Source organism: Ostrinia nubilalis, chromosome 3 (assembly GCF_963855985.1).
Source record: "Ostrinia nubilalis chromosome 3, ilOstNubi1.1, whole genome shotgun sequence".
NCBI lineage: Eukaryota > Metazoa > Arthropoda > Insecta > Lepidoptera > Crambidae > Ostrinia > Ostrinia nubilalis.
In genome coordinates this window covers 190022-215050 of record NC_087090.1, presented here as the reverse complement: position 1 = coordinate 215050, position 25029 = coordinate 190022, and the positions used below count along the sequence as shown (strand labels likewise).

Here is a 25029-nt window from a genome sequence, read left to right as displayed (position 1 = left end):
CGGGCATGTAGTGATCAAACTTTAAGGGATTCTTTGAATCAGTGCATTTTCGCATGTTAACCGCGCTATGGAACCACTGGGAAGGGGTATCCTTGTTCAACAATGACGTCGAAACTAAAAGACCTAGACTAATAAATGTACATTCGTTTTGTAGATTATCTGGTTTTTCTTACGTTGTAAAATAACTGAAAAGAAGTGAAAATGACATATTTTTTCTACTTAAATCCATTCTTACTCCTTTAAAATGAAATAAATAAATAAATATCCTTAAACATTTTACGCTACGCTTCTAGTCCCAAACTAAGCAAAGTAAAAAAAACAACGGATATTTAAACATATTTTTTTCTCTTCTACCAAGAGATAATTTTATTTACCTATTCAAATTCAAATTATTTGTTTGCAATAAATAGCCTTTTATTAGGAATTATTTGTACTAGTTCCTTACTTATTAAATTAGCGTTTTGTAAGAAGAATTTTACGAAAATTGATTATTTCCATACTAACATTTTTTGTGAATTTTTAAGGAACCACAAATTCAAATTTTATTAAATTTTGTGGGTAGATTTAAACAACATTGTCCTAACCCTAACCCAAACTTGTCATCTAATAATAAATTATGGCAACTATTTCCTCATAGTTTGAAAATGTAAGGCAAAAATGTTTATGTTTTACAAAACTTTGAAGAGCAGATATCTCGAAAACTATACAAGATATACAAAAACTTGACTTACAAATTAAATTAATTTTAATTCTCTAGAAGTATTCATATCGCTAGGATGCTTGGTTTTTTATTTAGATAGTTTTTGACATATAAGCGAAAAACCCAAAAATGGGACCTTCAAAGGCTGCGGTGGAGAACTTTTGATAATGTTCATCCCCTAACTAGCTAATCCAAACAAAGTTACAATGTTAAAAATTATGTTCCAAGCATTTCCCTCTGTACATTTTCATTGCCTGGCCATTTTTCATGTTAAAAGAATACGAATGTATTATTTCAGAAGCTAAATTTATAAGATTTGATGTTCTCTAGTTCAAGCTTGAACTATTTTTTTTAGGATTGTTTGTTAAAGCTGTACAATGTAAATTGTTAGTTAATTGTAAAATTGGTAATAATAATTGTTGTTCTTCATTTGACACTTTCTTTGGGATATTTAGGTGGCATTTAAAAGAACGCGAATTAATATATTTGAAGCCTTTTAATATCCCGTGGCTTAGTTATAAAATCTGAGGTTAGATGCCGTGGCAAAAAAAAATATCTGCGGCTTGACTTATTATAATTCGCCATTACTAAATAGCTAGAAATCTAGCTTTGTTTTTAAATATACCTACTTAAATATTAGTAGACAGTTTACATACTAGGTACCTATTAGGTATCCTCAGGACATTGTGATATCCTACTTCCTACTAATATTATAAATGCGAAAGTTTGGATGATGTCATGATGTCTGAATGTTTGTTACTCTTTCATGCAAAAACTACTGAACGGATTTTGTTCAAAATTTACAGTATTATTGTTTATAACCCAGATTAACATATAGGCTATAATTTATGACGATATGTGACCAACTAAATGGCAATGCCAGATTTTGTATGGAAAGTGGCGTCTTTTTTTTTCGCGCGGCCATCGACCAAACTTTGTTTTTTGATTACAAAATAGTGTAATAAACCAAACTTACTATGACATGTATACCTGTAAACTCAGTCTGAGCTGAGTTACGAGCATTAGAAGTTTGATGATTTTCATACTAGATTTGCTTTTTGTGCGCAAGTTTTGTAAAAAATTGCAACAAAATATTGAGCTATTTTTTATTGCGCTGATTCTGCTCCATACTGATGTCTGGAGCCTTTAATGGATGGTATTGTTTGTTTATACATATAATCTCACTATTTTGTTGCAATTTCTTACAAAACTTTGCGCGCAAAAAGCAAATCTAGTATGAAAATCATCAAACTTCTAATGCTCGTAACTCAGCTCAGACTGAGTTTACAGGTATACATGTCATAGTAAGTTTGGTTTATTACACTATTTTGTAATCAAAAAACAAAGTTTGGTCGATGGCCGCGCGAAAAAAAAGACGCCAATTTCCGGCATTGTCTTTTCAATAAATAAATAAGACGTGGGTAAAAAGCGCCATCTATCGTCACTGGTTAAAATCTACAGCGCTGGACAAAAAATTTGACGTTTGTAAATTATTCATGCGGGGGAAGCCGTGAAACTCCATCTATCATCATCATTAGTAATTAAACGAGGTCCACGCGGCCGCTAGTTATTGATAATTTGTTTCTTCCCGATTTATATTTATTAGCATGTTGATTTAGAATATAAACCTATCTGAAAAGTACATTTTGTTTTATTATTAAACTCAACTCATTGCAAGTGGCTTACACATTCCTTTAAGTCATTTATTAAAACATTTTTGTAGATGACTATACATAAACACGTCAGATTTCAAAAAGGTGCGAGTTGATGACATAAATAACAGAAGGTGCCAACTAGCATCTTTAGAGGTGCGAGATGACGAATAACTCATTCGATTCATTCTCCTAATTTTGTGACGTGCGCCGTGTCATTTGTTCAAACATGTCACTTGCAAGCTTGCAACGTCTTATTAGCATACTCGTATTAGGGAAGTTGTCATGAATTTATTTTTGTGTAGAATCATATTTTCTTGTTACGTGTTCGTACGTTTATTATGTTTTGTATGAGTACATGTAAAGTTACTATACGTAGAAGATTCAGTTTTTATTATGTTATGAAGTTGTAAAAATAATAGGTATTGACTTGTTTGAACAATAAAGTGCAAAAGTGATCGGTGGCACCTAAAGTGCATGAGCAAGACTTATACTACTTGACATATCGGCTAAGAGACGTATCACACACATGTCGCCTAAAGACGTGTGCCGCCGGGCGCAGGCGCACCTTGGCGTACTACATATCCGCGCGAGCCGTGTTGCATCACGGCATCATCAATGTTTCCAGTTTAGTTATAAACAGACTGACGTATGTGAACTTGTAGATATCATAATTAGGTAATTTATTTAATTTGTAAGTAAGAAGTGATTTGTTATTATAAAGTTTAAACAACTCTAAGAGTTCGCCCTACTGTTGACATATTTATTTTGGACGAGATTAAAGGTTGTCTTGAAACTTTAAGTGTGTCTTTTTATGTTTAGATTATCCTAATGATACAATTCGAGGTTCCCAAAATGGTAACGCTGTAATTTTGTTAACGCCGACAAAACGGTAAATAGTCCAGTCATTTAAGCTTAAATTAGGTAAGAATCTCGGAATTAGAGATACCCAGCTGTAAGTCTGTAAATACTTGTATATTGACACCCTAAAAGTTGTCTCAAAACCTACATATGGTAGGGTGTAAGCAACTATTAAATTTTAAGGTCAAAGGTCACAAAAATCTGTTTTTTGCGCTTTTTTTGGAAATATCTCATTTCCTATGGGTTTTTTGCTATTTGTATTTATTATCAATATTGTAGAATACTAAATTCTCTACAAATTTTGTTTAAAAAATTTTTTTATACGGTGAACCGTTTTCGAGATAGAGGGCGGAGAGCGCGCGGTCACTGCATCGCTTCAGGTCAACTTAAGCGGTTTAGGTTTTTCATACAAAAGGATTTTCCCGCTAATTCCCGTGGGAATTTCGGTAATTACTTGTTGTAAATAAGCTTTACCTAAGTTTACTAAGGTACCTACATGCCAAATTTCAAGCGTCTAACTTCCGTTAAGCGTTTAGATTTTTCATACAAAAGGATTTTCCCGCTAATTCCTGTTCCCGTGGGAATTCCTAAGTAAACTATAACCTGCCCAGGTGTATGAAGAATAATTGTACCAAGTTTCGTTAAAATCCGTCGAGTAGTTTTTGTTTCTATAAGGAACATACAGACGGACAGACAGACAAACAAAAATTTTACTGATTGCATTTTTGGCATCAGTATCGATCACTAATCACCCCCTGATAGTTATTTTGAAAATATATTTCATGTATAGAATTCTGTCCGTCTGTATGCTCCTTAAAGAAACAAAAACTACTCGACGGATTTTAACGAAACTTGGTACAATTATTCTTCATACACCTGGGCAGGTTATAGTTTACTTAGGAATTCCCACGGGAACAGGAATTAGCGGGAAAATCCTTTTGTATGAAAAATCTAAACGCTTAACGGAAGTTAGACGCTTGAAATTTGGCATGTAGGTACCTTAGTAAACTTAGGTAAAGCTTATTTACAACAAGTAATTACCGAAATTCCCACGGGAATTAGCGGGAAAATCCTTTTGTATGAAAAACCTAAACCGCTTAAGTTGACCTGAAGTGATGCAGTGACCGCGCGCTCTCCGCCCTCTATCTCGAAAACGGTTCACCGTATAAAAAAAGTTTTTAAACAAAATTTGTAGAGAATTTAGTATTCTACAATATTGATAATAAATACAAATAGCAAAAAACCCACAGGAAATGAGATATTTCTAAAAAAAGCGCAAAAAACCGATTTTTGTGACCGTTGACCTTGAAATTTAATAGTTGCTTACACCCTACCATATGTAGGTTTTGAGACAACTTTTAGGGTGTCAATATACACGTATTTACAGACTTACAGCTGGGTATCTCGAATTCCGAGGTGAACTTACTATAATGACTGGACTAAAAATGGTAAACATGTAAAGTGGGGATGATTTTTTCTTTAATCTTCTACCCCATCGTGTGGGGCATCGGGCATCGTTGGATAGGTCTTTAAAAATGGCAAAAAAACATTTTTAAAAACAAGCTTTTATATTCTAAAATGCAGTTGTACTAAAACGGAAAAAATAATTGTATGCAAGGTTCACATTTTAGAATACAAAAGCTAGTTTTATTATAATTTTTCAAATTCATTTCGTCTCTAGTGCGGAAGGAAGGCGGAGTAAATACCTACCTGATTTATTTATTTATTTCAGTAAGTACCTAATCGAAGTTTATTGACTAACTTTTTTGAAAATATTATTTTATATCAGCAAAATATAGGATTATCAACAGATAAAAAATATTAGGTACCTACGACTTATAGTAATTTGAACAATTATTATATTCTGGGAATAAGTTGATTAAGGAAAATGCTATAATTAGAGTGCCTTTGATACGATAGCGTTATAGGTACAGTTGACAGCACATGAGGCCATAAATTATAATGAAATTCGCCGCTATTACAATTAACTGTGTACGTAAGTTGCTAGTATTTACCTGAATGTGCCGTTGTTCGTACATGCTCCATTACTGATTATATTATTGTTTTAGTTGTGGTCGGTGCGTACACTCGGTTTTTTACATTGGCAAAACTGTGTCACACATACTTATAGGCTCTCTTAGACCTTACAAATAGTCATACACTATGTGTAGTAATTATAAAGTCGAGCTAAGTTCACAAACCATCAGAATGCAGTCAAACGTAAGTAGCCTTATATCTTTTAACTAAATCAAGTTAATAAATAATTAATAATTTCTTATGTAATATAATTAAATAACCTTTTATAGTTCTTGCATCTTGCGAGTGAGCTTTACTTGTGTAATAATTATTATTGACGGGATTGCTACCATGTACCTTAATTTTCACTTTGAGTTTCCGATATTGATATTTCCGTGACCATAGATAGCGCTTGAGCGCCAAAATATAGGAAACTCAAAATTAAAATTAAGATACCATCGGCAACAGTGTTAACTATCCATTGCCTGTCATGTCGTCTCGTTCTATCGCACAGAATCACCATTTGATGAGAGCGAGAGCAAAAACGGATATGGATAGTTAACAATGTGGCCGTGTGTACATGGTAGCAGTCCCGTCAATAATAATATTATATAAGTGACCATGAAATTTACTTGTGTAGGTAATTTTGTTTTGATGTCTATCAAAACTTTTGAAAAACGAATAGTAGCGAGCCACCACAAATGTAAAACTCACTCGCCTTCGTGAATTACAACTTTAATAAAAAAATAATAATTTTACGTTACTATAGTAGGTACCTACGTGACGAAAACTAAATTATGAAGCACATGGATCGAAGCTTAATTTACAGGACAGTCATGTGGTTAAAAAAAATGAACATTTTCTGGCTGAACATTGTGTAGTCATTTACTTTGTTAAAGCTAGCCTGGATATTTTTTAATCCATCCTAAACAAAAAGTTTTGATGCGGAAAAATGCAATTTTGACTGCTAACCTACTTACCCTGCGGGGACAAGTATGATGTCAGGTATCAGGGTCAGTCGTAATAATAATAAATTGTTTAGGTACCTATTGTGTTTGTCCGCAGATAGAGTTACACGCGAGTGACATCCGATAATAAGCTAATCTAGTCTAAGGATTACGTATTATCTGTTGCATGTTAAACATCATTAAAAACAAAAAATCTATCAAGTGTGAGCCAGACTCGCGCACCGAGGCGAGGGTTCCGTAAACTCGTAGGTATGTATGAAATTAGTTCGTTCATCACGAGTCTTAAAATCCCGAACATTGCTTTAACGAACGGATTAATAAATAACCTGTTGGAAAACCGTCATTATTTATCGACAATGGTAAAACAGAAAGTATGTTTTGGAAAAACACGTACTTATAATTTGAATAATTAGTGAAACATGTTCGGCGCTGGGAGAGGAAAGCGATGGCGAAGCGTCTGCGCGGCGAGGCTGCTGGCGCTGCTGCTGTGGCCAGCGCTGCTGGGCCCGGCGCTGCCGCCGCGAGTGGCCGCGCGCGACTCGTGCCTGGCTCTCGCCAACGCGTACGCAAGGAATGGTACGTTTTATTTTGTAATTTTTTACCAATTCCGTAATACTTTACTACTGGCTGCTATTACCACAGAATACATAATAGTAGCAGTATTACCTATTGCTAGAAGATACCCAAAGATAAAATAAAAACTGGCCAAGTGCGAGTCGGTTTCGCGCACGAAGAGTTCTGTACGACGGTTTTGTTATTCTTTGGGAACCTCTCTGAAATAATTATTTTATTTAATTTAATTATTTATCTTTGAAGTCAATATACAGGGTGACTTTGCAAACATTGTCCAACTTAGAATCAGTAACTTAATCGATTTACGTAAAGAAAACAATTTATTTTTTCATATTTATTATTTTTTTAAATTTTTATCCGCTGGGCGCAGTTTCAAAATTGGCACATGTGGATAATAATTAACTTCGTTCATAGAAAAATACCTACACACAGTTAACTGCAAAGCTTAAATTTAAGAAAGGGTGCCCATATCTTAAGTTTTAATGGGAATTCGATTTTAATATTATTATTTTGCGAAAAATATCAAGATTAAAAATAATTAAGATAAAGTTGTTTTGTTACCTGCATAACTAAATATCATGTGATTATTTCAAGGGTTTTATCTGTTGCTATTATTAATATCGAGCAAAAAAACGGCAAAAAATCACATTTGTCATATCCATAAAATTAAAAAGTCCCCCTGAAATATTTATTTTATTCTGTTTTTAGTATTGTTATAGCGACAAAAGAAATAAGTACGTCATCTGTGAAAATTCCAACTGTCCAGCTATCACGGTTCATGATATACAGCCTGGTGAGGTGACAGACAAACAGCGAAGTCTTAGTAGGGTCTCGTTTTATTTAAAATAATATTGCATTAAAATACACTCGGCATCAAATAAATTGCACCTCCCGCATCAAGCACTTTTCAAACTATGCATCCCCACTTCCCTCCAACATTGGTACCATTTGAAAGCCTAGTTCTAACCTTCATTTCATTGAAGGAAAGGTTTTTACCTCAAAAATGTGTTTTTAGAAGGATCCAGAGTCACTTCTTCAAAAAGAGGTAGTACGCTTGAGTCAACTTTTATAGCTATAAAACTGTTAAATTGAGATTAATCGCTATCCATCTGTTAAAAAGGACACGTAAGATCATTATTTGGTTTTATAACCACAAAAATTGGTTTAATTGATCCCAGAGGTGAGCCCTAAGTGAGGCCTTTTTTCAAGTCACATTTATGGTACCTGTTAATTGTTTATAAGAAAATTAAATGTATTTTTATTTAAGTTTATTTATTGGGCTTTCAAATAACACCAATACTGTTGGGGCACCATGATTGTGCCCGAAGAAAATCTTTAAAGTTCGCGTCGCGGAACGTGCGATTTATTTGATGTTGAGTATAGTAATGATCCCTTAACATGCGCAGACGACGGCACCGCGCGGCCGGAGCGCGAGGCGTCGGTGCACGGGCGCGCGCGCACGCTGCGGGTGGCCGGCGACCGGCGCGCGCCCGCCCGCGCCGCCGCCGCGCTGCTGGCCGCCGGCCTGCGCCACCGCCTGCGCTACCGCCGCGTGCAGCTCCACCTCCACGACGCCTACTCGAGCCTGTGCTCCTTCGCCAAGCTTATGCAGACTCATTGTCAGAACATAGACGTCTCGGACGATTTTTATGACTAGTGAGTTTATGAGTTTCCTTGTTATTATCTACTGTATAAAAATAAGTCGGGTTTTCCTCCCTGACGCTATAACTCCAAAACGCACGAACCGATTCCACGGTTTTGCATTCGTTGGAAAGGTCTCGGGCTCTGTGAGGTTTATAGCAAAGAAAATTCGGGAAAAGGGGGTAAAACGGTTCCACGCGTAGGAAGTCGCGGGCGGCCGCTAGTACTTATTAAATACATTATGTAACCACTTATAAGAGAAAAAATCTATCAATCACCAAGATGTAGTGATTTTGTCATTCAATATATAACACCTAATTTAGGTAATGTAGATTTTTGCAGGGGGCAATAGATTTAATTAATCATGACGATCAAAGTGACTGACATAGCCCGCAGAATCGCTAAAATCAAGTGGCAGTGGGCGGGGCACATAGCTCGTAGAGCTAATGGCCGCTCTGGCAGGAAAGTTCTTGAGTGGCGACCATGAGCCGGAACCGTAGCGTGGGCTCTAGGGAGGTGCCTGGATGCGAGTCTTTGTGGAAATCCTTGGGGCAGGCCTTAGTCCAGCAGTGGCCGTCTTTCGACTGAAACGAAAGAACGAACGATGATGATGATGATGATTTATTGACCTATCCCTTTCTCTCGTATATTATAAATGCGAAAGTTTATATGTCTGGATGTTTGTGTTAGGTACTCTTTCACGCAAAAACTGCTGAACGGATTTTGAAGAAACAGTACATACAGTATTATTGTTTATAACCCAGATAAACATATAGGCTATAATTTATGTCGATCTGTGACAAACTAAATTTCACGCGGGTGAAGCCGCGGACGAAAGCTAGTAAATTATCATTTTTAAAAATAGCACAAATTGAAAACAATTGTACGTGTTTTTACTGCAATAATGGATCAACGGCGGCTACTGAAACTCGACTCACATACTCGTCAACAATCTCGAGAAGGGAGCTCCCAAGCCCAACCGAAACTTGGTAGGGCGCAACATGGATATTCGACATCAGCTTCGTTTTGCCCATGTTCATCCTACCTTTTGGAAAACTCGATTAGGTCTTCGAGCATTGTGCCGAGATCTTCCAGCGAATCTGCCATGATCACAAATCATCAGCAAACCGAAGGTGTGTGATCGTGAGCCGGTTTTTTATCATTGTCGGTAGTGGGAGCCGTTTTACTTCCAGGGATTCTTAGCAACCCCTACCCTGACCGGATTGCGGTAACGTAGCCAGGCACAAGGGAAGTGAGGAATCCGTAAAAGAACTATTACTAAAGTCGCTGACATAGACCGAATGATTAGCAAGCTGACTTGGCAAATCATTGGGTAAGGCCTATGTTCAGCAGCGGACGTCCTCAACGTCCTGTCACCTGTGGCTGAAATGATGATGATGACAAACTTTATCTGGTAATGACATCGTTGAAGTTCGTTTCAGTCTGGTGCTATCCCCCGCTGTAGCGTGGAGCGGCAGGCGGTGCTTGAGCTTGGTGTGGTGCCGGGGCAGCACGGAGGTGGCGCCGCGGCTGGCGGCGGCGGGGCGCGGCGCGGCGCCGGCCCGGCTGCTGCTGCACGTGCACCTCACCGCGCGAGCGAGCGCGCGCCGCTGCGAGAACGCTGTGTTCTGGGAGTTCTACGCCGATCACTCTAATTTTCTCGAATGCGAGTTTGTCCGAGGCAACAAGTATAATATAATAATCTACATCACTAATAGAAAATTACGTAACTACCTCCAGAATAAAAAAAAAACAATAATTCCCTAATTTCAGGTCACTCAGGGCCACTGTATACACTTCAAATGGAACGCTGGAATGGAAGAAAATAAACGAGATATACCGTGACATCGTTGCCACAAAGCTGCAATTGAATGTAATCATACTTGGTGAAGACGCGGATCTACGAAGCGAGTTATTCCAATTACTTAAGAAACGAAACTCATCATTTCTATTCATAGATTACGACCTGTGGAATAATATGACAGGAGTATACAAAGTACAGCCACCACCTTTTAATACTTCGATAACGCATGATTCCACACGGACAATACGTGTCGCCGACGATCGCGTGCTGCGACAATTCGCACCTCAAGTTATGCAAGGATTGCAAGTTTTCTCGCCCACTGCTATAGATTTACGAGAAATTCTCGAAATCGAAGCCACTACACCGCAAGTTGGAATAGAAGAAGCGGCATGCTCCTGGGCGAGTAAAAATAAAGCAAAGTTTGATTCCTGGTTTCATATCGATTATAAATCTCAACACACCATCGCTATATTTCTTTGCGAAAACGACCCAGATCAAGAAGAGTACAAGAGAGCGGCATGGGCGATACAAAACATCCACAGTACTGATTCACAGCTAAATATAGGACTTAATTTTGTGAAAATCGACTGTGGAAGTGCATCTCATCTGAGTAACGAATTTATGAAGATATCCATGTCGGCCGGGTGGCAGCGGCTGATCGGCGCTGTGGTGGCGGGCGCAGGCGAGGGCGAGCGCGCGGCGGCGGCGCTGGCGCCGGGCGCGGAGACGGCGCTGCTGCTGGGCGCGCTGCCGGCGGCGCGCGTGCGCCTGGGAGCGGCCGCGCGCGCCTCCAGTGGCACCCTGCATCAACTCGCTATTGCTATACAGCATTTTCTCGACATGTTCCAATGGAATCGCCTCGCCGTACTGTCTGATGATACCGAAGTCGCAAAAGATCTCGTTGAATCTTTGAGCGACAAAAGCCGACTTAAGGTCCACAACGTCTTTGTGAGCGGCAACATATCGGATATTTTGGAGTCACTTCGAAATCTTAATTCACGTATCTTCTTTATAAATACTGGTCCAGATGCGGTTCAAGATATTTTCTGTGCTGCGAATAGATTGAGCATGACGGACCCCTTAAAATATGTGTGGATACTGCGGGAAAGGCGCGCAGTTGATCTGAATTGCGGAAAAGATTTTCCCCAGAAACACACTCACTTTACAATTTCATATTGGTGGCGAGGGGGCAATAATACGCAATATTTATCAGTTACAGCAAATGAGCAAAATAAAACGAAAAACATTCTACGCAGTACCTTGGATCATCTGTGGCACGGAAACACATGGCCTCCACTGGCCGCACCATTGGTTGATTCTTTAGAAGTACTCATAAAGAGTTTCAAAACATTTACTCAATCTCATCCAGATAAATATTATGATTTGCACGGCGATGGGTCTGCTGGGTGCGTATTTTATAATTTTACTTCTTATGACTAAATCTGACCTGCCTTTTAAATAGACACTGCGATTATATTTATTTTTAGTTTAATATTTTACTTATAAAACGTTTTTCTTGCAGATTACTTTTAAACAGCCTCGAACATCAACAAACAGATGGAGTAATGCAAAATTTACACTTTGTGAACGGTACACTATCTGAGCCGCTCGTTTTTGTGGACAAGTGGGTTGGTAACCGACGAGAGCCTATCTTCATATGGCGCATCCAAGATGGTCACGTGGAGCCCATCACCAATGCTACTTATGGTGTTCAATATCCCTCCGATGGAACTGAATTTTGTTTAACTGACCCTCATAATGACTCATTCGTTCCATCTTGCCACGATTCCATATATTTATCCGCATTAGGATTCCTAATTGTAGCCACTCTTGCATTATGTTTGTCGCGAAGATTAAGACTAAAGCGTCTGGCGAAAAAAGACTCTCTTCTTAGGGCGCAGCTGCTGGCGCAAAGAGAATGTATGTCGAGCGAGCTCGCCGACCACTACGTCGATCGCGCCGCCCTAGAGTTATATGACTATCTTGGACAAGGGTGCTATGGGCGTGTGCGATATGCAATCTTTCGAGCACCTGAGCGTCAACCAATCTCCGTGGCCGTCAAGGAGCTGCGCGACGACGTTCCACTGACAGAGGAGAGCGAATTGTTGCGGGAGGCGTGCACGCTGGCGACGCTCTGCCACGACCACATAGTGCGGCTTATCGGCGTGTGTGCTACGGATGGACCGCTTCTTGTGCTGTTAGAATACGCATTCTTCGGTAATCTCTGCGAGTATCTGTGCGAGAGGCGCCACCTCGCCGAACGTGCCATGATTACAGACGTCGATGAAAATGACGAAGCATATCACGTGTCCGCTCCATCCCTGAACAGGATGGCTAGAGAGATCGCCTCTGCGCTCGCGTACCTCGCACTCAAGAGGATCGTGCATCGCGACGTTCGGGCGAGCAACTGCCTCGTAGACGCTCGTCGTTCATTGAAATTGGCCGATTTTGGGTTGGCTCGGAAGACCGGGACGGGCGTCACTGGCGAGGAGGAGTACTCGTGCCGACGAAGAGGAATGTTCCCGGTGCTCTGGATGGCGCCGGAGAGCTTCGACCGCGGCGTGTTCTCGGCGGCGTCGGACGCGTGGGCGCTGGGCGTGCTGCTGCTGGAGCTGGTGTCGCTGGGCGCACGGCCCTACGGCACCTGGCCGCCGGGCCGCGTGCTGCAGTACGTCAGCGCCGGCGGCCGCCCGCCTCTCCCGCCGGACGTGTCCGAAACCACGTAAGTTTTCTACATTATATCTATATTGGATTGGATAGATGAGATTTTCTCTAAGATCAACAAAGATAACAACAAGGAACTAAGGCCACAGATTACCTAATATTAATAGTTACTGTCAAGGCTGCTTTATTTATAATGCAGTATAGCACAGTAACAAGACATGACTAAAGATGAGACCTTTACCAAATATAGACATTATTTATCAGGAGAAACAAAAAATAACATTTCCATCACTATGAAAGACAACTTATTAAGTAATTTGGCTATTGAGATGACAATAGCCCAACCACAAATAATCACAAATTAGGACTGGAATCGATCCGAGGACTGATGGTTTGAACCGCTTTGCCGCTGAACTATTGAATTTATACATGAAATAAAAAGATACAAACGACAGCACATCAGACTAATATTTTTTCTGGCAAATCAAATCAAATCAAATCATTTACTGCATTGCATTACATGTGGTTTGATAGTTGGTGAATGGTAGGGCAGCTTCTATTACACATAAGTTAATACCTTTACGTACTGTCGTCTGAGGGCGTAGTGTGGGTTTACATCAATCGCATTCGATGTCGACTGCGTTTAAAAAATATAGGAAGATTTTAGTTCTTGAAAGTTTCCGCCAAGGGCGCTGTACATTACTGTACAATCCGTCATACATTTAATGTCAGTTTTTTACGCAGTGACCAGTGAAGACGTTTGATGTAAACTCACACTAAGCCCCTTGCCTAGGGTTGCCAGGCGTCCGGCTTTAGCCGGACATGTTTGGCTTTTTAGGGACTTGTCCGGCCAAATATTGCCTTGTCCGGCCTGTCCGGCTTTTGTTAGGCTTTTTATTTGGTTGCCGCGCCAGGCGAAAGTCGAGCCACAGAATCATATGAAGCGCACGCATCAGGATGTTGGTTAGCAACCGATGATGATAGTACTCACTCATGAGCCGACACTAATTGCCCTTTTAGGGTAAAATGTCCGGCCAAATCAAGCACAAAGTCCGGCTTTTGTGATTTTGGACCCTACCCTTGCCCCCTGTACATTTCATCATGTCAGTGATTTGTGGTGCAGACGGCAGCTGCTGGTGAAGCTGTGGCGGCGCGCGCCGGAGCTGCGGCTGTCGGCGGCGGCGCTGCTGGCGCGCCTGGAGGCCGACGCGGCGGCGCTGGCGCCCGCGCTGGCGCCCGCGCCGCCGCCCGCCGACGAGCTCTGCCCGGCGCTCGGCGACGACGACGAAGCCACGGTATTACTATCTATACAGTATTCCAACTCGGCCATATTTTTGAAATAAATGTCAACAGCCGCGCGGTACGTCACCATATGACAACATGCGATAGGGCTGCCCACCTGCAGACCCTATTTTCATTACATCTGCGATACCCCCGACTTTTGCATGTCGAGCGCATACCGAGATTTGAATTTCGAAGGAAAGTTCGCGTTTCGTCCGTTTATATGAAGTTACAATACTGTATGATAGTAAGTATTACCGTGACGAAGCCACGCCTGTGTGCTTAGTGCGAGTTTACACTAAGTCATCGCTAACGACTGCGTAAAAAATGTCATGAAATGTATGATTGCACATCTTCCCTAGCGGATACTTTCAAGAACTAAAAACTCGCTAGGGACGGCGTTCAATGTAAACGGGCACTAAGCCCATTGGTTGAACCCCAAGAGTAAAAAACCGAGAAGAGAGACAAAGCTTCAATACAACCGCGCCGTAGTAGGCAAACTACCTAAGATATGTAAAGCATGCGTATGTTTTATTTATTTTTGCTTCTGCATAATTTATTACGAAATTATGTTAAGTGAATTAATGTAAATAGTTAGAATGTAAATAATCTATATAAATAAAAATGAATTGATGTTCGTCAATGATATTAAAGAACTATAGATATGTTACGTTCATAGAAATTACGATTTGAATCCGTGCCGAGCTATTCCAAATTGCACACATTGACAAATGTAACTGATAAGTGAAACAAAAGATACGAAATAGCACGCAAATGAAAGAGATAGCTATAGTTTTAACGATTCTGCACTAACTAATCTATGTTCGCAGCGCACGCATCCTTATCGCTCTAACGTCAAACAAGATCGCTTTCTCTTTCTTAACTTGAACATGGCGCATGGCGTCTTGATTGTTTGCATAAATAATTGAAAATATAAATACTAAATAATTTTGCATAATCACATGTGGTAAGAGATCCCTTGTATTTTGTTTACTTTAGAGTCATAATTGGTACACTTTCGAAACACACACGATGGCATTTTTTATTTATTTTGGTAAGAACAGGAACTTACGGTGTGGTACGCACGCGATTGCGCACGACGCAGGCCACACGAAGACTAAACACAAGACGTCCCAATTGGGACGTATTTGAGTATTCACAGCGCGAGCGCTTATAACATATCTGCTTTTGTTTTTATATAATATCATTGATGTTCGTTAGTCTGATTAAAACTCGAGAACGGCTGGGCCGATTGAGCTGATTTTGATTTTAAAATGTTTGTCGTAGTCCAGGGTAGGTCTAAACGGTGAGAAAATACGCGCGCGATATTGTTTTTCTGTGACAGACAAAATTCCACGCGGGCGAAGCAGCGGGCGGAAAGCTAGTTAGTACTAAAATTGAAAAATTTGTTGTTTATTAAGTATATTATCAATACTTAATACTAGCATTTGCCCACGGTTTCACCCGCGTGAAATTTTGATTGTCATAATATAGTTATAAATTGTAATAATAATATGTTATTCTGATGTACTTACTTATACACAATAAGTGCAAAGTTTCATCAAAATCCGTTCATCTGAACTTTTTGCGTGAAAGAGTAACAAACAAAGATACGAAATTACAAAATAAAAATACAAAATTGTTTATTCAGAATCAAGTTTGAATTTAAACAGGGTTTCGATTGGGGTTTTCTTTAAGTAAAAGTAGATAGGGTGGGTGTACCAGTAACAAACCGAATAAGCGACATTTTAAAAGTAATTTTGATATTGTGAGACTCAATTATTACAACAATCATTGCAAAAAAAAGAATTAACTACTCCTTGTCTATCATAGAATCAAGTAGCTTAAATTCCAATTTTCTTAATAGCTGTAAGGTTTATTTTTATTTAACAATCAATGTGGAAAGTCGCAAAGGTTGACCAGATCGTACCAAGTCGTGTTTGTCGCTTTTATTTATGACTAATGATTGGTAGAAGTACGGCAGTGCTACCAAACACGTAACAAAAGTGGCGGGAAATTCGACAGATTGTTAATATTTTGATGTGAAATTAGAAATGGTGTACTACTGGTTCCTGGTGTGGGACTGGTGCACCCACCCTACTTGTGTTAGAAAACCCCGCTCTATACAATGATTTACATTTTTAAAAGTAGGAACTGAAAATATCGTGTGCACGTGAATTTACTGTGTGAGGTGTGTGTGTGTGTGTGTGTCTTGTGTAGTTATTATGTAGTAGTAATTTTATAATTTTATTTAATGAAAAGTTAGTTAGTTTAGTTTAATTTCGCTTAGAGAAGGTCTGTCGCATTTATATGTATAGTTGTTGCAATCCACGAAGGCAAGTGAACTTTTTACATGTGTTATGGCTCGCTACTGTTCGTTTTATTAGTAGGATTTTAGTTAGGTATCCCAAGGACTAAGTACCTACTTAAATAAATTAATACCAGATTCCTAATACCCATTTAAAACTAGATAATTATGTTTAAGCAGGAACTAGGAACACGCACAAATCTCTATGTTAGGTAGGTAGCATTTATGAAGTAGGTAAGTATAGAGTGAATTGTTATTATTTGTTTTTGTTACTAAACTAGTTGGGTTTACACTATTTATCCATGTAATTATGAAGTAAAACTTTAAATAGACTTCGGTCGCAGGTTGGCCGTAGTAATGACAATCTGAGGATTCTTGGATGACTTAAACAAGGAGTGCAGGTGCGGTTTTGTACCCCAGATGAAGCACCTGATGTCATGCCCTGAGTGTCCAAGCAACTGCACTCAGGAGGATTTGATGAGTGCTACTGACAACGCCACTCTTGTGGCGGAGTTTTGGGTTGACACTGTGTGTGTAGGTTTGTTGTCGACACGAAAAGAAGAAGATGAAGTAAAAATGGTAAATATTTGCATTTCAAAAACTAATTTTATCTCATTTTAAAATTTTGTCTCTGTTCGGATTCTTTACTCATGTAAGTAACACCCCGCCTGGACTTCCTGACTCCTAACCAACCAGGCATATTGTGCAGCGCTGGATCTCCAGCGAGGATACTAAATTGAAGTTCATACTCCAAAACTCCAAACCTTCCACTGTACCTACACCTACACATGCAAAATCTTTTGCGTTTGGCACATACGAGTACCAACAAGTTTTATTATTTATAAACAATATTATTTGGCAATAGCAGACCTAGGACGTAGGTAAATCTTCAAAACATAAAGATCATCACAACCAAGTCAAATGAACCACAGGAAAACATTGAAAGACCTCCCAGATAGAGATTGGAGCTTCACCACCAAATGGCAACATTCATGTTGTCTCAACAACTACAAATTGAAGTTCACACACCACATTTATAAGCACTTTTTAAGGTTCCGTATCCAAAGGGTTAATAAAACGGGACCATATAACTAAGACTTCGCTATCTGTCTGTCACCAGGCTGTATCTCTTGAACCGTGATAGCTAGACAGTTGAAATGTTCACAGATAAGTACTTTTGTTGCCGCTATAACAACACGTTACTAACACTCCGTCTCGTCGGGGGTTAAAAATAAAATAATGTTGCGCTTTTAATGCAGAACATAATTATTATTACAATGTACTCGTATTATGAATAAACTGTTTACGTAAAATTTTGTTTTATTTTCCTCATGAAATGAGTGAGATTAAATCGAACACCATTAAAGTTTACTCATAGATTAGCGTTCGGTTCGGTTACAAATGGGATACAGGAAAATGTTCTAGTAAACAAACGATAACACATTGCACGTTTTAGGGTTCCGTACCCAAAAGGTAAAAACGAGCTTCCTCGTTGTGGATAATAAAAACAGGACCCTATTACTATGATGAACCGTGCGATAGCTTTTTAAAGAAGAGTTTAAGTTTTCGCAGACGATGTACATACTTCTGTTTCCGCTATAACAACAATACAAAAATAGAATAATGCCGCGCGGCTGATAGTGTAGTTGCGCATCCGTTCCGTGCAGTTTTAAACATTTTTTTTTTATTCTTATTGTTTAAACAGGGGTCTCCAAACTACGGCCCCACTGCCATCAACCCGGCCCGCGACAGCTTAAAACTAAGCTTGTTAGCATAGGTGGTCAGAAAAATTAAAATTGTTATGGCCCTTGCAACATACCGAAAAAAAAATTATTATGGCTTCAAAATTTGGAGACCCTGGTTCAGAACATCAGCGTCGTCGGAACGGATGCACAATAGGTATCTAACGGATTGCCCGCTGAAAATCCATGCCGGGACATCCTAATAAGGTGTCCCTATTATAAATACTGTTGACTGTTAAGTTTTCACTTGTAAATTCTTTAAATGTCTGATCTTAAAACAGCGTTGGTCTATTTGCATCTTGATTTCCATTTGCGATTACCTATAAATGGCTAAGCAGATAGGTTAGGTTAGGTTAGGTTAGGTCTCATTATTTGTATTTGTACCTATTGCTGTTGGTTTTCGTAATAAAATAAAATAAATAAATAAAACTGAGCGGGCGCCTGCATTGTGCACTGCAGTTTCATCATCATCATCATTTCAGCCATAGGACGAGAATTATTCAATAACTAGCGGCCGCCCGTGACTTCGTACGCGTGGATTCCGTTTTACCCCCTTCATCTATCTTACGCGGTTTAGATTTATTCATACAAATGTTTTTTCCCGCTAACTCCCGTTCCCGTGGGAATTCCTAAGTATACTATAACCTGCCCAGGAGTATGAAGAATAATTGTACCAAGTTTCGTTAAAATCCGTCGAGTAGTTTTTGTTTCTATAAGGAACATACAGACAGACAGACAGACAAAAATGTAAAATTTTGATTGCATTTTTGCCATCAGTATCGATCACTAATCACCCCCTTATAGTTATTTTGAAAATATATTTCATGTACAGAATTGACCTCTCTGCAGATTTATTATAAGTATTATAGACTAGCTTTTGCCCGCGGCTTCACCCGCGTGAAATTTAGTTTGTCACAGATCGTCATAAATTATAGCCTATATGTTATTCTGGGTTATAAACAATACTTCAAATTTTCATAAAATCCGTTCTGTAATTTTTGCGTGAAAGAGTAACAAACATCCAAACTTTCGCATTTATAATATTAGTAGGAAGTAGAATCACAGCACGTTGAGATCAATAAGCAAATTTATACAAAATCAGATATAAATTGTGAGTAACTTTTACTTTCTGTAGTTTTTATTGAATTATTAAAGCATGTCTCGCTTTGGAGGGGCGTCTTCGCTTGCGTTTTTGGCCAATAGGTCAAATTTTAGGCCTCTGCAGGCGGTGTTAAATTACATATATTACTTGAATCGCAAGCCCTGTAACATGCTTGCATTAATTTAAAATACTATAGTTTTAAAAAATGGGGGGCAGGTAGCTATGCATAGTTTTTGTATTATTATTCCATTTTCTTCCCTAAACTTTGAATTTTTGACGAATTTCTATATCTAACACTTATTAGACGTGTGATATTACTAATCAAAAAAGAGAAGCTAGGAATATTTTTAAGATTTTTTTTTAATTTATTAATTAATAATAATAATAATAATAATAATAATAATAATAATAATTTTTATTTTTTTGATAATAATTACATTGTAAAAAGAAAAATTAAAAATAAGAAAGTAAGATGAATAAAGGAATAATAATAATAATAATAATAATAATAATTTATTATATACTCCTGTTTACAATAATCTCTTAATCTAAGTACATAATGGAGCTTGAACAACATTATTATTACAAAGAGGTTAGCGTTGACAGCTGTACTAGTATACACTGTGTCACAGCTGCCAGCGTCTTCCACCCTAGGTTTATAACTATTTCAGATGTTGTTACATTATGATAATTATAATTTTGAAGTTAAAGTTGATTAATTATAAAGGCCTATTACATGAGAATAAAAACAGGCAAAAGCGAACTTTGAGTGAATAAGTGTGTGTGCGTGTGTGTGTGTGTGTGTGTGTGTGTGTGCGTGTGTGTGTGTGTGTGTGCGTGTGTGTATGTGTGTGTGTGTAAGGAGTATGGATCAACATCATTTATCATTGGTAAGCATAACTTTCTCCGTCTCCGAGTAGCTTAGACTTAAAAGCCAAGAGCAAAGTTTTTGTTTGCAGTTGTATGTGGTCAGAGGGTAAATGTTGGTAAGTTTATTAGCCTCATTGTATAGATGACCTCCACAGACATAAAATTGCTGTCTTGCAAATGAAGTTTTGTGGGGTATGGAGGGGCACACTTTGTGTTTATCTCGTTTTGTGGTAGGTTTGAAGGTCATGGCCTTGTGTTTACGAAGAGTAGCATATAAGATAAATAGTTTCCTGACTGTAAGAACAGGACAATCAGTGTAAAGTTGGTGGGTGCTATATCTACGAGGTTTGCCAAGCATGACCTTCAATATACCTCTTTGTGCTCGCTCTAAGGGAAGTAATTTGGTGATACCCACTCCACCCCAGGCCACTATGCAGTATTGCAGAAGACTCTGAACAAGAGAGTAATATACACAGAGTAATGTTTTTTGATCCGCAGAATTTCTGAGCTTCCTAAAAATGGGTATTAGTTTTCTGACACGATTTGTTAGTGTATTAATATGTAGTGACCAATTTAGGGTGCTGTCAATAACAAGGCCCAAGTATTTGATATTGTCAGTTCGACTTAATTTAGGACAAGCACACGTGGTATGTGATTCACAGGTGTGAGCTTTCAAGTGAAAGTCAGTAGTTGGTTGGGTGCTGTTACGAATTGAGAACGTGATATATTTAGTTTTATCTACGTTTAATGTTAGTAAATTATTGTCAAGCCATAACATCACTTCAGCAAGAGCAAACTCGGTGCTATGGCGGACCTCCTCCCAATCCCTACCGTGTACAACTAATACTGTATCATCAGCATATGTAATGATAGTGCAATTTGTTATTGTTTTTTTACAAAGATTGTTTATGTACACGAGAAAGAGAGTCGGTCCCAGCACACTGCCCTGGGGCACACCGAACGAAAGGTTTACTGGTTTACTAGTAAAATCCCCAATTTTAACGCACTGAGTGCGATTTGAGAGATAACTTTTGAAAATGTCCAGTGCAATCCCTCGTATTCCAATTGTTTCTAGTTTCTGTAGAAGTAGAGGGACAGAAACGGTGTCGAAAGCCTTCGATAAGTCGAGAAATAGTCCTATTACTTTTGATTTATTATCAAGGTGCTTAGCTATTAATTCAGTCAGTAGTAAAGTTGCATCCTCCGTAGACTTACCTTTCATAAATCCAAATTGGTTCTTTGCTATTATATTGTTATGTTCTAAAAAATTTGTTAAGCGAGTATTTAGTACTTTTTCTAAAATCTTAGAAATAGCGGTCAAGACTGAAATCGGTCTATAGTTTCCGACACCGTTCCTGTCTCCACTCTTATAGATAGGGTGCACCAGAGCCCTTTTTAAGATGTCAGGGAAGATACCTGTCGTCATGGACAAGTTACACAAGTATGCAATAGGGAAAGCAAGGCTACTTCTAGCTCTTTTAAGTACTAATGTAGGGATCTTGTCGATACCAGTCGCCGAATCATTTTTTAAGTTTTGTATAATAGAGTCAATTTCATCGCTATCAGTACTGACTAATACCATGGAGTCCAGCTGAGATTGACATACGGGTAAATATGTTGGGGAGTTGCAATCATTTTTAGATTGCCGTTCAAGAATATTGTTAGCCAGTTTAGCACCAATTTCAGCAAAGTAATTATTGACCTGGTTGATTGACTCAAGAGGATCAGCATGCAGATTTAATAATTCACGGGGAGGCGGGGTAGATTGTTTTAAGTAGGTTATTTTGTTAATAGTGTTCCATGTGCCTTTTGCATTACCTTTGTATTTTAGAAATTCAGATTTTTCATATTCAATTTTTAATTTTCTTAATAGGTTATTGCAATAATTTCTGTATCTAGCATAAGTGATTTGCAGTATAGCATTGTAAGGATCTTTTTTAGCATTTCTATGTAGTCTGTCACGATTTCTAATACACCTGACTAGTCCCGGAGTCAACCATGGCTTGACTGTACGATAACGATGAGGAATCCGCACTATTTTAGAATGGTTTGTGATGGCTTCATGGATGATATCTGACAGAGCTTTAGCTGCCAAATTAGCGTCAGAAGTGTTATAGATACTAGCAAAGTCGATATTAGATAGGTACTTGATCAATGGAGAGTAGTCTATTTTTAATAAGGTTTTATTTGATGGATCCCTTTTCAGAGTTTGATCGAGAGAAAAAATTATAGGGGCATGGTCTGTTATAAGAGTATCCAAAATGAAGGTTTTTGATCTCTTGTTTGTTCGAAGCATAACATGGTCAATGCAGTTATCCATTCTGGTAGGCAATACATGTGCCGCTTGTAGCCCGTGGTGTGCCATTAGGTCCAAGTATTTGTCTCTGTTTGCTTCATGACAATTTGGGGAAATATTGATATTAATATCGCCTATGAGGACAACTGACTTTGTCGAAGCAAGTGAAGACAAACACAGGTCCATGTCATTACAAAAACTGTCAATATTGCCATACGAAGGTGAACGGTACACAGCTATAATTGCCAATTCATTTTTGTAGTTTATAATGAGGCAGTTTGCATTGGTAACATTTGGTTTTACAATATTATGTTGAATATCTGATCGTACGTATACAACTACTCCCTCATTTTGATTAGTAAAATCAGAGCTATATGACGAATATCCATCCATACTAGGGGTTAATGCCGATTTACTAAGCCAACACTCGGAAAGTACAATGACATCACATTGTATACCGATTTGATCCAAGAAAATATTGAGAGCATCAAAGTTTCGATTAATGCTGCGTATGTTAGTGTGCATAATTTTTAGTGATTTATTTGTGTTATCTATTTGGTTTTTAAGTTCATCGGGATCACATATAGATGACTCCGAGATATGAATGGAATCTATTCCATCATAGATATTTTCAAACGTGAAAATAGTTACGTGGAGAATCCATGGTGCATATCCAAATACTCGCAGATTGGCTTTTCTTAATTGTGTATATTGAAGAAGATGAAATTATTAGTGACAGCGGTACTCGTAGATGTGTGGTGTGTGTATAGAATAAAATATACGTGTATGAATAAGTGTGTTGCATGTGTTGGTGATAAGTGTAGGTACAAATTGTGTTCGCATAGACAATATAGGGGATTTCTAAAAAGCTGATAAGAAATGTACAAACAAAAATTATACAGTCAGTAAAATATGATGATAGCATGCAAAAACAAAAAGCCAATAGAAAATATAGATATACCGAGTTTCTTAGTCATTTGTCCTTGTTTGGTCGTAGGCTATCCAGTGAGGCTTCAGAGTCAATTCGATGAGACATAGTGCCTTCACTCTTGCGTAGGAAGACTTTACCGTGAGCAGTCCAACAGAAGGCATAGTCATTTCTTTTTCCAAATTCTCTGGCTATAAAGTACAGTCGCCTCGCTGTCTGAGTTAGACATTCATTAATAAATACTGGTTTGGGCTGGTTGTCAATCTGGAGTTGCCGTGTATTTAGTTTGCTGTCCTTATTTGTGCGATTATAACTTTTTATTGACGACAGTAACTTTTCTTTTAACGTGACAGTAGTTAGATCAACTATTATTGGCTTATTTTCTGCCTTTTTTGTGTTAAGCCGAAATATGTCACGGATATGGTGGTCGCTAATCGTGACATTTAAAACTTCTCCTATTTTAACCACCGTATTGATCAAATCACTTTTTGTCTCGCTTTTCTGGACAGGGATATTCTTAATTTCAATACTAGCCAATTTTTGGTATCTCTCAAGATTCTCAACTTTAGCTTCAAGAGTTTGAATGTACGCTAGTTGAGTTTTCCTCTCGTTATCCATCACAACCAGCTTATCCTTTATCTCATCATATTGTCTGGATAAAAACTCTATCGATTTCATAATGTCGTTATTTTGTCTCTGGATATCATTTACACTTCCCTGTAGAGTATCCTGTTGTTTCTGGAGCGATGCCATGGACTTCCTAATTTCAGCCATAAAGGTTACCATTTCATCATCATGATTTCGTTTCCGTAAACGGGGTCTGCTGGTGATGTTGCTTGAGTTTTCATTTTCTGTGTCAGCGGCAGGCGCCGCCGAACTTGAGTTTGCAGCTGTCTCAGTAGTTACCTTCTGTGGTGAATGAGGTGGAGTCCTTTTGAGTGGCATTGTGTCGTAGTAGCGGATTTATACGTGTCGTAGCTAGTAGGCGGAGTCAGAAGTACCAGGAGCGCAGCGTAGCGAGGTAGTCCGTAGAACGTTCGTAGCTCGTAGCAAGATGGGAGGAGCCAAGATAGCGCGGTCGAGGATGTGTCGTAGCACGCGTTATCGTCGTAGTGTTACGCTCTTCACTTTTTATGATTTCCTAGTACTCGTGACTATTTAATTTTGATATTTTATTTTAAAATTTTAATTTAATTTAACAAGAAACACGTCTACACTCAAGCTCGTCCAGGGGGGAAGGAATTAAATACAATATTTTAAGGGGGCTCCCATACAATAGAAAATGAATTCATACCTACTTACGTTTCTATACCTACATAATAAACTGGTTAGTCAACGCAATTAAAAGATATACTTTTACCGCATACCTTCCGACGTTCGCAAGGAAATCTTTAATATCGTTAGCCGGTACCGTATGCCCGGTGGTTCGTTATCGTTCGTCGTAATTAGAGCAATGTTTCGTAATAATTCAAATTATTCGAGACTCGATTCGTGTTATTCTAATTAATATGTTCAATTCGATTTCTTAAGCAACATTGTATTCAACATTGTTTTTTTACCCTAATAAAGTAAAAAAAAAAAAATATTGTGATGAATGAACTACCGTCATTTTTATGTTTGTAG

General features: G+C 38.6%; 2 protein-coding genes across 2 annotated transcripts in view; one reads left to right on the top strand and one right to left on the bottom strand.

Annotated features, from left to right (window-relative positions):
* LOC135087433 (uncharacterized) overlaps nucleotides 1-25029 on the bottom strand; it is a 364186-nt gene that overhangs the window by 336970 nt on the left and 2187 nt on the right. The window lies entirely within an intron of this gene.
* Nucleotides 11041-18245, top strand: LOC135087946 (fibroblast growth factor receptor 4-like). Its single transcript, XM_063982805.1, has 4 exons — nucleotides 11041-11621; nucleotides 11738-12937; nucleotides 14003-14174; nucleotides 18174-18245. Exons 1-4 carry the CDS (start codon nucleotides 11056-11058, stop codon nucleotides 18243-18245), a joined length of 2010 nt encoding a protein of 669 aa, XP_063838875.1. The 5' UTR covers nucleotides 11041-11055.

What these genes read in the sequence shown, in the direction of transcription:
- LOC135087946 (XM_063982805.1), top strand. Translation starts at nt 11,056, where the DNA reads ATGTTCCAATGGAATCGCCTCGCCGTACTGTCTGATGATACCGAAGTC. An exon ending in CACGGCGATGGGTCTGCTGG is followed by an intron (nt 11,622 to 11,737) that starts GTGCGTATTTTA and finishes TTTTTCTTGCAG; the next exon opens with ATTACTTTTAAACAGCCTCG. An exon ending in CCGGACGTGTCCGAAACCAC is followed by an intron (nt 12,938 to 14,002) that starts GTAAGTTTTCTA and finishes TTTGTGGTGCAG; the next exon opens with ACGGCAGCTGCTGGTGAAGC.